Below are 17,233 nucleotides of genomic sequence, written 5' to 3'. Positions count from 1 at the left end.
AGAAAACAGGGCGCGTCCATGAATTATACCTAGGTTTTTCGATACGTGGGGTGAAATTGTTGTCATGAAATGTATTATTTGTAGTTGTGTGTGCTAGAACAAGGAGGTTATTGGGATAACTACTTTTCACTGATTGAGTTCACTTACAACAACAATTTACATTCGAGTATTGGAATGGCACAATACGAGGCTTTGTATGGTAGAAGGTGTAGGACACCTTTGTGTTGGTATGAATCAGGTGAAAGTGTTGTGCTTGGACCTGAGATTATGCAACAAACTTATGAGAAGATCAAGATGATCCATGATATAATATGAAAGCTTCACAGAGTCACCATGATAAGATAAGGAAAACACTTGATTTCCAAGAGGGAGATCACATGTTTTTATGATTTACTCTGGTAACTGGTGTTGGTCGAGCTTTGAAGTGTCGAAAGCTTACACCATATTTTGTTGGTCCATATCAGATCTTGTAGAGGATAGGAGAGGTAAACCTATCAAATTACCTTACCACCGCCGCTTGGTAATCTTCATCATGTGTTTCTTGTGTCGTAGTTGAGGAGATACATTCCAGATCTGTCTCATGTGATCCAAGTTGATGGTTTATAAGTAAGATAAAAATTGACTGTTGAGGCATTGCCCATGCGGATAAAGGATCATGAAGTGAAACCGTTGTGTGGTAAGGATATTTCCTTGGTGAAGATAGTATGGGGAGGACCAGCTGATTGAACATGACTTGCGAGCTTGAGAGCCAGAGAGTCGTATCCGACTCTATTTCCTTCATGTAATTTTCTAGGGAGGAAATTTTCTAAGTGGGGAAGAGTTATAACAATCCAAATTCGATTAATTGATTTAATTGAATTATTTACGAATTTGATTATTAGGTGTTTTAATTAGAATAAATTTGATGATTATATGTGTTGTTGGGATGTGATGGTATTGGTAAGGTGTGGTGAGAATATGAGTACATGGTAGAATAATTAACAATAACTAGAAATTAGAATAATTAGTATTTTAATTAATATTAGAAATAAAAATAGAGTTTGGTGGTTTTATATTAGAAATTAATTAGTTAATTAATTAAAAAAGAAAATATGAGTTAGTAGAGAAATAAGGGCAGTGAGGATATTTGAGAGAATAAGTAGGGGATCGTAAAGAAAATACCTAAATGGAAGAATTAGGTTTAATTATAAATAGAAGAGTGTGAGAATAAAGAGAGTTTTACAGTACGTACAAATTGGAGTTGGAGAAAAAGTGAGAAGAACAAGTCTAGCGCTTAAGAATGGAATGAGCAAATTCTGATTCGAGACTTGCTGCTGGAAAATATAAGGTAAGGGGGAAGAAATGGATTTCACTATGGGTGTATTTCATGATATGGTAGAGAAGAGATGTCCTTTGTCTCATTAGGGTTGTATGATTCTATTTTTGATGAATTATTGTTGTGTTAGAAATCTGGAAATTGATGATTGGTTGTGTTTGTATATGTTAATTTGTAACTAAAAACATGCTTGGATCATCATGTTTATACATATATAAACTCATACCATTGATGATGTTTGAAGCTTTGATCATGAGTATGAATGTTGGTGAAATTGGTGTTTTAATTGTATGAGAAATTGCTATGAATCATGATCAATATATGTGTTACAAGATGTTTGATTGTTGTGATAATATGGTGCACTGTTAAATTCGTGTCATATGTTAATTGAATATGGAAATTTTGGTTGGGATGCTGTATGAATGATAAGGGATAAATGGGATGAAGATCATATGTTAAAACTAGGTTTTTTCTGGAAAATTTATCAATGACAGTCGATTGTCACCCCATGACAACTGATTGCACGTGTTCAATATTTGAAAAAAATTAACATGATAATCCATTGTCATATTCAATTAATTGATTGTAATGACTCTAAACGTGATTTTTGGAAGTCAGAATCAATTTTTTTTATGACAATCGATTATGATAGGCCAAATATTGGAAAATTCTATTTTGATCTATGTTGCATTCTCCAACAATTTTGGCCATAATTTTAGTTTCGTAGGTCCAAATGAGTTGTCGTTTCAAGCATTGGAGAGCTAACATACATAGCTACCTCATGATACTGCTTGGTGAGATAATCACCGTGTAGTCGTGTGTTCATTGTAGGAATGTATGTTATAACATATATGATTAATTTCGTGAATCATTGTGTTACTTAGCAATAAGTTGATGTTATAATGATTTAACACGATTGAATGTCATGTGAATATGCATTTGATGAGGTGCTTATAATTGGTGTTGTTTATTAATAATTGTAACATTGATTAATTGTTGTGTATTGAGAATAATGCTATGCATAATGGTAATAAATGCATGATGATAATTTTGGTGATTATTTTTTATAATAATGCATGTTATTGAAAGTCATGTGTCATGATGTACGAACTTCGGTCCAGTTTTGGTGTGCTCTGGTTCTATGGTGGGGATTCATGAGCGAGTAGCTGGTATCAGATGGGAATCAGTGAAACGTTACTTATGGCGATAGTAGCGAATTGGTGTACTCTGGTACTAGGGTAGGGATTCAGGAGCGGGATTGACATGTGTTATCCATAATGGTACCACATGCTTAAGTGACACGTCGTATTGTGAGTTACATTTCATATGTATATGTGCATGTTGTTATGAATGGGTGTGAGACTATGTTGTTGTTGGTCATGTATTGAATGTGTGTGTTGTTGTATGTTTCACATTCTTTACACTGTTCATTTTGAATGTTGTTTCTCACCCCCCATTTGCTTCATGTTATCCATCATGGACATCTTGAAGATACTCAGGAGTGATCGTTGTTGTTGTGTTTGGAAGGTCGCAAGTTCGAGCTACTCTTCGTTTTTTTATTTTATTTTATTTTTTCATTCATTAGTGGATTTTAGTGCTCTGGTCGTATAACATCGGGGACGAGAGTTATTATGTTTTTGAAGTTGATGTTGGTTTTGTTGTTTCGAATTTATCACTTTATTTATGAAGTTGCTATGAAATGTTTTTCCGTTGTGTAATATTCAAATGTTTTGATGTGGTTTTAACAGGTTGTCTTTGGTGACATCTTAAATTGTCGAGTAATGCTTTTCATATAAGTTTTGGGGTTTATGGTGTTACACCCATCCCCTTTATGCTCGTTCAGCAAAAACTCACAAAAAATATAGTGGGGGGAAGGGAATTTTCGAGGGCATGATAATCTTTATCCTCCCTGCAAAAAATGAGAGCAAGGTTAGACGGGCTTGCAGGCACTGCACCTTTGAAGCCTAAAAATTACAAAAAATTATGTTAATGTTTGTACCCGCAAAAGCCCACAAAAATGAGTCGGGACATAATTGACATATTAGAAGGTGCAAGTCTAAAACCTTGACCCATCCCAAGAAAAAGTAAGGGAAAAACAGGCATTCCTGATGGGATGAACTCGTTTTGCCACGTCTAGTAAAAGGTAGTAATCATAAATTGAATATATTAAACATAGGCTGGTATGATCGACTTGGACCATTTAAGTTGTTCTGGCTTGGTTCTAACTCGTTGGTGGCTTAAACTGGATGCAATGCAATGCAAAACTTAGGTTCATATGTTCATCATGTTTTGCATAATTTGAGTATGAGTTTTCACGGTAGGAGAATCTTTAGGTATCTCTTTTGAAATTCTGGTATCAGATATAAGATGTCGAAGGTGATGTTACGACACTAATATCTCTTAATACACAATGGAAATATAAACAGAATTGTAAAGCAAATCACACAAGCAATTGTTAACCCAGTTCGGTGCAACTCACCTATGTCTGGGGGCTACCAAGCCAGGAAGGAAATTCACTATAATAGAATTAGTTCAAAGACTATCCGTACACTTCAACAAGTTACAGTCTTTCTCACCTAATCTCTACCCGTGCAACTTCTACCTAAGCACTCTTAGATATGAGAACCCATTCACTTCCCTTACAATCACACACCCGTGATTTTAAACAATAATCCTTGTGAAAAGAAAATACTTTTCAATTACAAAACTCTTGATTTTACTTCACAGTTTCAATCAAGAAGACACACTCTTGATCTTGCTTCACAGCTTTGATCAAGAAGACAAATCAGTCCAATTCAATCATCAATGGATGACTTGAATGACCTACAGACACAAACCCTAGCTCTCTCTCTAAATTTCGCTCAGTCTTGGTTGTGTGTTCAAACAGGTTTTCTAAGCCCCTTTTTATAGAAGCAATCTGTTGGGCTTGGATATCTTGAAAACCCTAAATATATTTTCCAATCAAATCTATTTATAACAACTGTATAGATCTCCTTGGAAAATAATCAAATCTGGTTGAAATCCCTGATTGAATGCGCCAGCTAGCCATATCTTCAATCAACCAATGATTGCCAATACTTGTGCAATCATAAAACACCAGACATTCATACTGAATGTTCTGTGTACAGGATGTCATGACATCGGGTCTGACATCCTAGAAAAATCCTGCATAATCCAATTTCCTTTTATAGCAAGTACAACCATATCAGATACCATGACATTGCGTATGTCATCTGAAACAATCCTGCATGAACATGTCTTCCATATAAGCTCCAGCAGGTACAACCAATATCAGAAGCCTTGTCATTGTATGTGGCATTCTGAAATAATCCTGCTTGCACATGTTCTTTAACTCCAGCAGGTACATAGGATATCTCATGTTAAGACATCACACATGACATCTTGTGAACACTCTTTGTTTTACCAAAATTGCTGCCAACACTTAGAATCAACAAACTCCCCCCTTTGGCACATTTTGGCTAAAACATATATTTGTCCTTTTTGTTCACAAGGCAAACTATCAGCAGTTAAACAACATAACAGGAGTTTAATCAGTAGCAGAAGCAAAATAATTACTAGCTATGGCTACTAGTAATACACACATGCACAAGGGTACTTCTCCTCCCCCTAAATCTGTGCAACAATCAGAATTACTAGTTATGGATGCAACTAGTAAGACATACAAATGCACAATGCACCAGGGTACTACTTCTCCCCCTAAATCTGTGCATGCATCAAATATAACAGCTACTGTAACTCCAGCACCTGTACCAGCCAGAATGTCATACTGACATCTGCTTCAACATCAGCACTTGTGGACCTCTTTCAATAATAGTTGAACTTCAGCCAGAATGTCATACTGACATCTGCTTCAACATCAGCACCTGTGCACCTCTTTCAATAATAGCTGTACTTCAACCACATCCAACTTCCATATCAAGCACTTATCCCCATTTTTAGTCAAAATTGACCAAAGGTGACCAATCAGACAAAATAAATGTCTATTAGCCTAGCAGAGAAAGTTAAAACTGATGTTATAACATTAAGCATGTTAAAACAGAATATTCAGGAAGTACACAACATCATTAAACATAGCTGTGATAGCTGGAATAATGAACAAATCCAAGGAACTCATTAAGAGCCCTAAATATTACATAACAGGCATCAAGAGGACTGCCACAAAATACAAAAACAAATAACTCCATATTGCAGCAGCAGCAGAACATCTCCCAGACCATCAGACCCACCAGCTTCACCGTCTTCATTCTTTAACAAACAAGTGGAGGAACCATCAATTAGAGAAAGAAGTATCATCTTCTTCTTCATCTTCATCTTCAGAGCCATCAGAGCTTTCAGAGTTGGTACAGGATTGTGCTTTTGCCTCTGAGTTCTTACCAGCTTTTTCTATCTCCTCCTTTTCCAGGCTATAAATAAGAGCTTCCAAAGCTTCTTTTCTTGCTTTGGCCACATTTATACCATTCTCCAATTCCCTGCAGGTTTCTCTTAGTTGGTCAATTAGGTTCCCTTGAGATGCAGGTTCCCTTCTTGCAGATGTCATGACAACATCATTGACATGACTACCCTCAAAAAGCTTATAGTGAATTGATAGAGGGGTCTTCCTCCTGCTTGGAATATCACTAGCACTTAGAATTCCTAGTTGTTGACTCAGGATGATGCCACAGATGATGGAAGGGGATGCAATGGGCAACTTTACATCGTTGGTGGAGGCATGTCTGATGGTTTGATCAAACATAAACTTTCCAAAGTCATAATTCATCTTAGTTCCAATGGCATGAATGATCCTCCCAAGAGCAATGGAGATGGTAGATATGTGATTAGTAGGTACCCAATTTGCTGAACCAATCTTGTGTAAGATGGCATACTTGACAGTTAGTTTACTAGCTGAAAGGTGTTTCCTACTAGGCCATTCCTTAACCTGGCCAGCTGTGATCATCCTACAGATCTTATTATCTGTGGTCTCTAGATCTACCCCTCCATTTGTTCCTCACCCTAGGAATCTGTTGATGATGGTTGGTGAAAGTTTTACACACTTACCCCTAACAACCACTTTGCAGACCTCATAACTTTCCTCAGGAATGTTTACAATGAATTCTTTGACTAGCCCCTCATAGCATTGAGGCAGAGCAGTCACAGTTTTCATAAGACCAGCTGCCTTGATTAACTCCATTACTTCTTTCACTTCAACAATTTCTTTCCCCAATTCTCTTTCAACTGCAACCCTTCTCTGAGTGACAAACCTCCATTTGTCTAGGTGCTCAGCAGCAATTCTGTTGGAAGACTTCTTTACAACCTTTCTTTTGTCAAAGGAGATGTCTGGGACATCGTCTTCGACATTCTCATCAGATTCAGAACTCTCACTTTCTTTCTTCTTCCTGACCTCTACTTTACTCCAAGCTTTGGAGGGACCTATACCAGCAACCCTTTTCTCTTTCCTATATGTTCTTATCTCAGTTATACTCTTCCTTTTTCTCAGTCTTTTTGCTACACTTGTTTTCACAAGATTGACCAACGTGTCATCTTCTTCCTCAGACCTTTCTTTCTCAATGTCCTGAGCAGTATTAGGGGACATGATAGGTAAGTTTTTTCTAAGAGAACATAGTCCCTCAGCAGCTACTTCCTTCTCTGTTTTAGATGAGTCATCATCTTTTTCAGCTTGGTTTTCCTCCTCAGGAGAGGGGTCCCTTCTGAACAGTGGGGTAAAAATGTCCTTGACTCCATGCTCTTCATTCAGTATCTCAGTAACTAGGTTTCTTATGATGCGATCAGTAGAGTGCATGTCCTTTTTATCAGGAGATTTTTCTGGAGTGCTACCTTGCTTAGCTTCGGCCATGGAAGGGGAGCCTGAAACGTCACCTGGTATCATGAGCAGAGGGGTTACGTCCATCAGATCTTCATCTAAAATTTCCATGGAGGAACTTCTTATATGAAAGGTTTTTGAGCTGGATGTTGATGGATGTTGAGACATGTTGTTGAACTTCTGAGAAGAGTTTCTTTGCCCTAGCAGAGGTTCTCTGAGTAGAATGATGAAGATAGAAAAAATTATATTCAGGCAGGGCGTGCTAATGAAATAGATGTTATTTCCAATACTAGGAGATGATTCATTATTAATGTGGCTTTTTCTTTTCATTGGGCAGACAATATTTTTCTTGCCTTTTCCACTCCACATTAGTTGCCATATTTTTTCAAGAAGCCAAGCCTCTAATTTTCCCTTTTCATCTTTCAGTTGGACATCATACAAATCCTTTGCAGTCCTGTTGGTTAGTTGTATTTCATGTTGTAGAACTATGAGTTTGTTTTCCATATATTTTCTACATGAGTGATGAAAGCAAATAATGTACTTGGTCCAGCTGTGCTGAATATGATCTTTGGACATAGATGTGCCATACAGGTTGTCATAATACAATGTCATAACATCGATTGTGACATTGTAGACAATTATCAGTAATTTCATCCACCCTGGTTGGGCATTGTTGCTTTCAACTGATATTTTATTTATCTCAATAGTCCCTTGTGTCTCTGTTCTAGCTTCAGACTTCATACCACCAGTCATATGTTCAGGTGTTTGGGCCATCATGACCTTTTCTTCCTTGAGGTTAGGTCTTAGCATCCTTATCTGACACTTTTCCTTTCCCTTGATGATTCTTCTTGCAACTGTACTCATCTTAGAGGGGTTATCCATTTGAGAGCTCCACATGTAGCAGTTGTTGTTGGTCCTGATTCCTTTCATAATTACTTCACTGTCTTTGTTCATAATCAGACATTCAGTTTTAGTGAAGATGATATTCAGACCTTGATCCCCTAGCTGACTAATGCTTATTAAATTTGAAGTCAAGCCCTTGACCAGTAGAATATTGTCAAGTTTAGGAGCTCCAGGACACTCAAGCTTGCCTATCCCCTTTATTTCACCTTTAGCTCCATCACCAAAGGTTACATAGCTTAAGTCATGAGGGTGAAGATCAGTTATCAAGTCTGAGTTCCCAGTCATGTGTCTAGAGCATCCACTATCAAAATACCACTCTTCTTTATGAGCCATTAGACTTGTAACATTAGTCTTAGGAACCCATTGCTTCTTGTTGATAGGCCTGTAATGTGTGGGTCTGGGTTGATAGTGAGTCTGTTGATGAACATGACTAGGATAACCATACAGCTTATAACAGGAAGACCTAGAGTGTCCAGATTTCCCACAGTATTGACATCTCCATCTTTGGTGTTTGCCATCCTGCTGTTTTCTCTTCTGATGATGTTGATGAAAGGGGGTAGGGTAACCATACAGCTTATAGCAGAATGGCCTTGAGTGTCCAAATTTCCCACAGTAATGACATCTCCATCTTTGGTGTTTGTCTTTCTGCTGTTCTTTCTTCTGATGATGTGACATATGATGTGACATCTTGGAACTGCTCTTACTATTGCTGCATTTGGGTTTAGCTTTAGGTTTGCAGCCAGTGTAACTACTTTCAGCCTTAGTTTTATGGTACCCTATTCCAGATTTGACTCCTGTGATTTGTCCAGTTTAAAGAATCTTGTCTAAGGAGTCAGATCCATTGTTCAGCATCCTTACATACTTGGTTGTCTCTTCTAGTTTTGAGTTTAAGAGCACAACTTCAGTTTTTAGCTTGAAGATGGTTTCCACTTGTTTTGCTTTTTCTTTCTCCAGTTGAACTATCTTCTGGCTCTCAACTTGTTGATCTTCATCTAGCTTGACCTTTAGAGCCACAACTTCTGTTTTCAATTTGGAGATGGTTTCCAAGTATCCTACCTTCTCATTCTCAAGTTGAGTTATGTCTTTCTTCTGGTTTAAAGACGGCTTGTTCAGCTCTACACTTTTCTGACACAGCTTTCTGTAGGTAGAGGCCAATTCCTCAAAGGTTACTTCACCATCACTTGAGTCTTCATCAGATTCCCATCTTCCTGTCAAAGCAGTCACAAGATTTGTAGCCTCCTCTGTATCACTCTCATCTGACCAGGTGGCAGCAAGACTCATCTTCTGCTTCTTGAGGTAGGTACCACATTCTGTTCTAATGTGTCCATACCCATCACATTCATAGCACTTTACTTCTTTTCCTTCTTTGGGCTTTTCTTCTGACCTTACTCTTCTTCCATTGCTGATGTCAGATGAGATGTTTTTGACATTTGCCTTGGATCTGACATCCATTTTCTTTAACAATCTGTTGAACTGCCTTCCCAACATAGCTACTTCATTGACAAGATCTTCATCACCCTCCTGACTCTTATCCTCTTCTGTGTTTGACATGAAGGCAATGCTTTTTGTTTTCCTTTCAACACCATCATTCAACCCTAACTCGAAGTTTTGGAGGGAACCAATTAGCACATCTACCCTCATGTTGGAGATGTCTTGAGATTCTTCTATTGCAGTTACCTTCATAGAAAATCTCTTGGGGAGTGACCTAAGAATTTTTCTTACCAGTTTTTCATCTGTCATCTTTTCTCCCAGGGCTCCTGAGGCATTAGCAATTTCAAGGATACTCATGTGAAATTCATGAATATTCTCTTCTTCTTTCATCCTTAAGTTTTCAAACTTGGAGGTGAGTAGCTGTAGTCTAGACATCTTTACCCTGGATGTGCCTTCATGAGTGGTCTTGAGAATGTCCCAAGCATCTTTAGCTATTTCACAATTGTTTACCAATCTGAAGATGTTCTTGTCCACTCCATTGAAGATGGCATTCAAAGCTTTAGAATTCCAAAGGGCTAGGTCATCCTCCTTCTTGGACCATTGTTCTTCAGGATTTATCTCTGTAGTGGCTTCTCCTTCTTTAGTAACAACATGATGCACCCAGCCTGTCAAGACAGCTTTCCACGCCTTGTTATCAAGGGATTTTAAAAAGGCTACCATTCTTGGTTTCCAATAGTCATAGTTAGAACCATCCAAAATTGGTGGCCTATGAACAGATCCTTCATCCCTCTCCATTGTACCAGAAAGTATTCTCTCTAGATCTCACCCAGAGCCAGAGCAGGATGCCTGCTCTGATACCAATTGAAATTCTGGTATCAGATATAAGATGTCGAAGGTGATGTTACGACAATAATATCTCTTAATACACAACGGAAATATAAACAGAATTGTAAAGCAAATCACACAAGCAATTGTTAACCAGTTCGGTGCAACTCACCTATGTCTGGGGGCTACCAAGCCAGGAAGGAAATTCACTATAATAGAATTAGTTCAAAGACTATCCGTACACTTCAACAAGTTACAGTCTTTCTCACCTAATCTCTACCCGTGCAACTTCTACCTAAGCACTCTTAGATATGAGAACCCACTCACTTCCCTTACAATCACACACCCGTGATTTTAAACAACAATCCTTGTGAAAAGAAAATACTTTTCAATTACAAAACTCTTGATTTTACTTCACAGTTTCAATCAAGAAGACACACTCTTGATCTTGCTTCACAGCTTTGATCAAGAAGACAAATCAGTCCAATTCAATCATCAATGGATGACTTGAATGACCTACAGACACAAACCCTAGCTCTCTCTCTAAATTTCGCTCAATCTTGGTTGTGTGTTCAAACAGGTTTTCTAAGCCCCTTTTTATAGAAGCAATCTGCTAGGCTTGGATATCTTGAAAACCCTAAATATATTTTCCAATCAAATCTCTTTATAACAGCTGTATAGATCTCCTTGGAAAATAATCAAATCTGGTTGAAATCCCTGATTGAATGCGCCAGCTAGCCATATCTTCAATCAACCAATGATTGCCAATACTTGTGCAATCACAAAACACCAGACATTCATACTGAATGTTCTGTGTACAGGATGTCATGACATCGGGTCTGACATCCTAGAAAAATCCTGCATAATCCAATTTCCTTTTATAGCAGGTACAGCCATATCAGATACCATGACATTGTGTATGTCATCTGAAACAATCCTGCATGAACATGTCTTCCATATAAGCTCCAGCAGGTACAACCAATATCAGAAGCCTTGTCATTGTATGTGGCATTCTGAAACAATCCTGCTTGCACATGTTCTTTAACTCCAGCAGGTACATAGGATATCTCCTGTTAAGACATCACACATGACATCTTGTGAACACTCTTTGTTTTACCAAAATTGCTGCCAACACTTAGAATCAACATCTTTAATCAATAATTCTCCCACAGGTAGGCTCTAAGGTTCTAATTTGAATATTGTCGCCTTAACGAATACTCATTAGACAACAATACCCTTAAGATGGTCTCTTCTAGGTGAGGTTTTTGCATCAACCCAACGAGGCATGCATATCGCAGTCCGATACTACACAACCATCGACTCCAAGGTTCTAGACAAAAGGTCCCTATAGTCACGAATCCTGTTTAAAAATATCTTCGTCGTAACGAATACTCGTTAAACAACAATACCTCCAAGAGGATCTACTATAGGCGGAGTTTTCGTATCAACCCAACAAGGCATACATCTCGCATGTCAATACTACACAACCACCATCTTAAGTTTAAGTTCTTCTCAAACTTGGCTATAAAGCCTTCCCCACAATATGTCAATAACTAGAGAAGGGATGGTAAGGATTACATTTGAAAAGATTCATCTTTTATAACAAATTTGATCAAAGGTCAATGCATATTTTTTACATAATAATGATTTTTATTAGAGGTAGGGATGGTAATAAGTAGGGTTTGAGCAGATTACTATAGTATCCGTCTCCAAATTCGCAGTTTAAAAAAGTCCTCGTATACGAGCCTATATTTGCGTGGACACTAACATTTGTACCCGTGTCCGTATCCTATGGGTAGCTAAGTAGTCATACTCGTACTCGTTTATCCATGTTTTTGATAAAACATTATCAATCAATTATAATTTATCACGTCATTTTAAATTTTTGACAATATTAAAAACAATTTAAGGATGTTATTGTTGACTTAACAAATAACCAAACACTTACATTGAAATGCATACAAATTTAATACATATATATTCAATAAATTTAATGAACTAACATATGTTTATAATGATAAATAAAAATATATAAATATATATAATGTAGATATAGAAGGTGGTGAATACTAAGGTACCCGTACTAGTGTCTATACCTATATATTTTAATGGATAATTATGTAGTCCATGCCCATACCCATTTACTCTATCTATTATGAGTAATTTTTTAGAATATTTTATCCAGATGAGTCAAATTAACATCCATTATTATTTGTTCGTAAATAAAACTTCAATGTTACAACTTTTAGTCAACAAACAATATCATTTAAAGCTAGATATAATACACGTTGTTACAAATTTTTATACAATTAAATTATATTTGGTGAGATTCGTAAAATTATTTATCCATAGTTGAAAATTGTTATGCTAATTTGTATTGAACTTTTATTGAACGTGTTCCTATGCACTCCAAAAAAAATTAAATTTGTATTAAAAGTATATTTAACTGTCCAAATTTTAGATTCGTAGTTTAAAACGCAGTTGTTGTATATTCTAAATAAAAAAAATTAATGAATTTGAAGACTTTATTGAACCATAAATAATTTTTTCTATGGAATGCAGAAAAAAACAATTTTTTTTTGTAAGGTTGTAATTTTGTTTTACAATTGAAATAAGAAACATAGGGTATTAGGCCGTTTGACATCCCTTTCGGTGGTCACAATAAAGCACAATTAATTTCCTTTCTACAGGGAGAGTGAACCACCTTTAATACTGTAATATACTTTAGTTAGTTCCACCACGACCAAGGAAAAGCAAAGAACAACTTTCAGATTTTTGGTTACAAGTTCCTAAAGCAACTGGAACGTGTAATCATCCTGTCACAATAATATATCTACTGTGTGGAACATAACCGACACCATCAGGTAAACCTTAACTTTTTCCATATATTGTACGTTCATTACACCATTAAATTTCAATAATAATTTTTTCTCTCTATTATTATTACTTGACTCTTCACATTCATTTCATTCTCCATGCAACTTTCATTTCTTCCAAATTTTAATAATAAATCTAACAGTTATATAAATAACTAATCCAAAATAATAGCTAGAAGGTAAAACAGCAGATTTATCATACACTTTCTGTGTTCTTTCTGGAAAAAAAATCTCTTGCAAGTTGCAACAAACTGGTAATTATTTATTTTGCTTCTTTTTTTTATAGGAAAATGTTAATATGATAACTTGATTCCTAGGAGTTTAATTTTGTTTTGAAGTACTTGTGTTTTTTTGTTAATGTTTTGTAATTTATTATGTTTTGTTAATTTTTCCAGTGTCTGAGAAAGTTTATGTTGGTTTGAGATCTGTTTTGGCAAGGTGAAGTTTTGTACTTTCTTACTTTGGCACTGAGATTTGAAATCTAGCTTTTTGACTTAGTTCTTGTGATTATGGAGACACTTGTTGTTGTTGAGCAGCATAAGGAGCAATTCTGTAACAGTACTAAGCCACAAGTCCATGGTAGATTTGAGTATTCATCTTCCAAAGACTTTATAGGGACTAATTGCAGGACTTTTGAGTCTGGTTTAGCTTTATTACCTACTACACCTTTGAAATCCTTTGATGAAAGCCCTAATTTGGAAACTACTCCTAAGAGTACTCCAATTCCAATTAATGGAAAAGGTTTTAGAAATGAAAGAGTTTTTGATGAAATTGATGGAAGCATTTTGTTATCTGAGTTATGGGCTGGACCTACTTACTCCAATTCGCCACCACCTAGTTCGTTGCCGATTCCTAAGTTTTCTGTGAGGCCTAAAAGGACTGTGTCGCTTGATCTTCCTGGTTCGTCTCCGGAGATTGAGTTGCGTGTCATGGCTAAGTCTGCGCCTTCTTCTCCGACTAGGGAGCGTTTGGATTTTACCAGGGATCTTTTTGTTAATGCCGATTCTGCTACTAAGACGTTGCGTCGGATTCTCAATCTTAACATTAACGATGAGTGAAATACAAGGAGCGTTGTAATCCTGTATATAAGTGTGTGCGATGAAACTGGGTTAGTTAATGCTATAGATGTATATAAAGGTTCAATAAAATTTGTAGTCTGAGTTGGTTTGAGTTTGTGTAGCCGAAGGTTAGTGGTTTTGGAAATGAACTAGGCTTGGCTGCGGATAGGGTTATTTGGTGTGTGTGTGCGCGCGCGCCAGAGGAATCTGCTGTAGCAGGCTTTGGTATGGTTCTTGAAACTTGATGGAAGCTTCCATGAAAATGATTTGGAAACAGAATGACGGTTACAGGTAGGAGTGGTGTCAAATAGACTTTTGTTGGCTGCGATTATTGGTCCTGAAGAATGTTGTTACACACAAATTGAATTTTGAATTTGTGATATCTATGTAGTTACCACTTAGCAGAAGCTTCTTCTCATATAATGGTTAACTTTCCTTTACTCTTGACATAGGATTTAGGCCTCTCTCACTCTAGATATGTAGTTTGCTTGTTTCTGCCTTCTCTTATTGGTCTTTCACGTCTCAGTCGTATTCCTAGCTACTCTCAGTGAGGGTTTTGTTTTCTCCTTCACTATCTTTTCTGTTTTTTTCAATGAAAAGTTAGAAGGGATTTGTAGTAGGATTAATCAACGCTGTTCCACCAGCTAGTTAACCACCCGGTAGATTTCCTTCCCTCTGGTTCCGAGTAATGCTTGTTTCTTTAGTCCTAATCCTAATCTTTGTCTGGCTTTTCTTCCACTTCCATGGAGGATGTTGACCATGCCATGCCAAACTTTAAGGTAAGGTTTTGCTTGATCACTGTTTAAATGCTCGCTCGCACCATACTATTTTTCTTGCTGTTAGATTATATTTACTGAGAATTGTTCAATATGTGAATGTGAATCAGGAAGGCAATCTTTTCGGATGCTGTTTCAGTTATGGCTCATGAAATGTGGTTAGTTGCAAACAGGTCCTTTGTGGCTAGAAACTTTGTTTTTCTGTTTTTTCCTGGTTCTGTAACTTGTTTGGTCTGCTGAAGTAAAATGTTAACTACTATCATGGGACATCATTATGTATTTGGTGTCATGTTTGAACCATTCAGAATGGTCTATTTACCTTAGATTGTGACGGCAATTACATGTTTGGTTCCTTTATACAGAAACCAAATTTTAGTATCTATCTACATAACCATTATTCCATCAAAGAAATTGATGTTTAGTAACAGTTTAGGGACTAAGCCTTATAATTAGATCAGGGTAAAGGTCTCAAAAATCTGTGACCCTTTTCTTGGATACAAATGAAAGAAGAACATAAAAGCTACATGGAGGAAATATAAGGTCCGTTTGGTTTGCAAATGAAAATTTAATTTGAATATTTATTTCTAAATATTATAAAAAAAATTATATCAAAATTTTAAAAATATGAATATAAAAAAAATTATAATATTTTTAAAATGGTTTTATGAAATCCATCTTAAAAAATCCATTAATAAGGATTTAGACACTATGAGATTGATTTAGACACTGATAAATTGACATTGTTAAAAATTAGTAGAAATTAAGGATTGTGACATGATATAACTAGAGCTTGATAAATATCTGATACGTAAGAAATTGGATATAATAGAGTAAGGCTATCCTTACGTTAATTCTTATATCAACACTCATTACCATATTTATAAATAGTATTTTTAATAAAATAATATTAAAATTTTATTTTAAATAAAAAATATTTAAAAAAATATTTTAAAAAAAAAATAATTTTGTAACAAGAATATAATATTTTTTATTATTGAATTAATCACAAGAATATGTTATTAACCATATATTTTTCTTATAATTTATTAACCAACTTCACTATTTTATTAACTAATAAAATACATAATATTGAACAAATTCTTACATTAATTTATAATATTAATCTATTTTATTTTACTATTTATAGTTTTTAATTTTTAAAATTTATTAATCAAATTATAAATTATTTTCAGAGCTTAGTTAATATTATGTATTTTATTGGTTAATGAAATTGTGAAGTTGGTCAATAAATTATTTGTGGTTAAGCAATAATAAAATTAGTAATAAAAAATATTATATTTTTGTTATAAAATTATTTTTTTTTAAAATATGTTTTATAAATATTATTTTATTTAAAATAAACTTTTAATATTTTTTTATTAAAAAATACAGTTTATTGTATAAATACGATCAACAATATTTGATGTAAGTATTAGGAATTTTTTATCAAAATAACCGTGGTTTCAAAAAAAATCTCAAAGTACTCCACTTTTAGGAGGAGGCGTCAATCCAATTGGCGTCTCCTCTTTAAAATTGAATGGAGGCGCCAATTGGATTGGCTAGGCACATGGTGCAGCCAATCCAATTGGCGCCCATGTGTATTTTTACAAAGGAGGCGCCAATTGGATTGACACCTCAGTGTAGAATGCAATTTTTTTGTTATAAATAGATGTGTTGTATGAATCATTCTTTCACATCTCATTTTATTATTTGGCAATCATGTTTGGTGTTCGTCGCCGATACGGAAAAGTGATTTACGCGAGAGACAAACCTTAGATGTTGATGCTGTTCTGGAACATCATTATGTTCGATCAACTGAAGAGGGAGTTGGTTTGTTGGTTAGATGGGAAAATACCAAAAGGGGAAAAAATTAGAAGTATTGAGAGATTCGACAATATCTTTGGTTGGGTGCGAATGAAAATTGATAAGGATGCTAGGGAAATGATGTTCGTTCGAGATGACATCAATTTGATTGTTGTAATCAGTTAGAAATATTTCTGTTTTCAGTTAGCTTATTTTGTACTGATGTTTGTTGTGAACTTCGTTGTGACAAAAACTTTATGATATATAATGATTGAAGGTTACAAAAATACAATGTTACAAAAAGTTTATGACTCAGATGATGCTCCTCGATTGGATCAGTTGTTCTTGTTGTGTCCTGGTTGACGACAGGTACTACATAATCTTATCATTTTATCAGTCAAATCTATTTCTGTCCTGATACGTGTGTT

At 35.6% G+C, this 17,233-nt stretch overlaps 1 protein-coding gene across 3 annotated transcripts; it reads left to right on the top strand.

Annotated features, from left to right (window-relative positions):
* Nucleotides 1-12,966: 12,966 nt before the first annotated feature.
* LOC127093148 (uncharacterized) lies at nt 12,967-15,380 on the top strand. Of its 3 annotated transcripts, none has more exons than XM_051032050.1 (3): nt 12,967-13,156; nt 13,564-15,005; nt 15,113-15,380. In XM_051032050.1, the coding sequence occupies exon 2, from the start codon at nt 13,678-13,680 to the stop codon at nt 14,224-14,226; it is 549 nt and encodes a 182-aa protein (XP_050888007.1). In that variant the 5' UTR covers nt 12,967-13,156; nt 13,564-13,677; the 3' UTR covers nt 14,227-15,005; nt 15,113-15,380. The 3 variants fall into 3 exon arrangements, with proteins under 3 accessions (XP_050888007.1, XP_050888008.1, XP_050888006.1); XM_051032051.1 differs by lacking the exon at nt 12,967-13,156 and adding an exon at nt 13,211-13,422 and having other exon boundaries at nt 15,117-15,380; XM_051032049.1 differs by lacking the exon at nt 12,967-13,156 and adding an exon at nt 13,211-13,422.
* Nucleotides 15,381-17,233: the final 1,853 nt, after the last annotated feature.

This window comes from Lathyrus oleraceus, chromosome 6, assembly GCF_024323335.1.
Source record: "Lathyrus oleraceus cultivar Zhongwan6 chromosome 6, CAAS_Psat_ZW6_1.0, whole genome shotgun sequence".
Classification (NCBI taxonomy): domain Eukaryota; kingdom Viridiplantae; phylum Streptophyta; class Magnoliopsida; order Fabales; family Fabaceae; genus Lathyrus; species Lathyrus oleraceus.
Note: the sequence above shows the minus strand (reverse complement) of the source record. Positions and strands in the feature narration are given on the sequence as shown.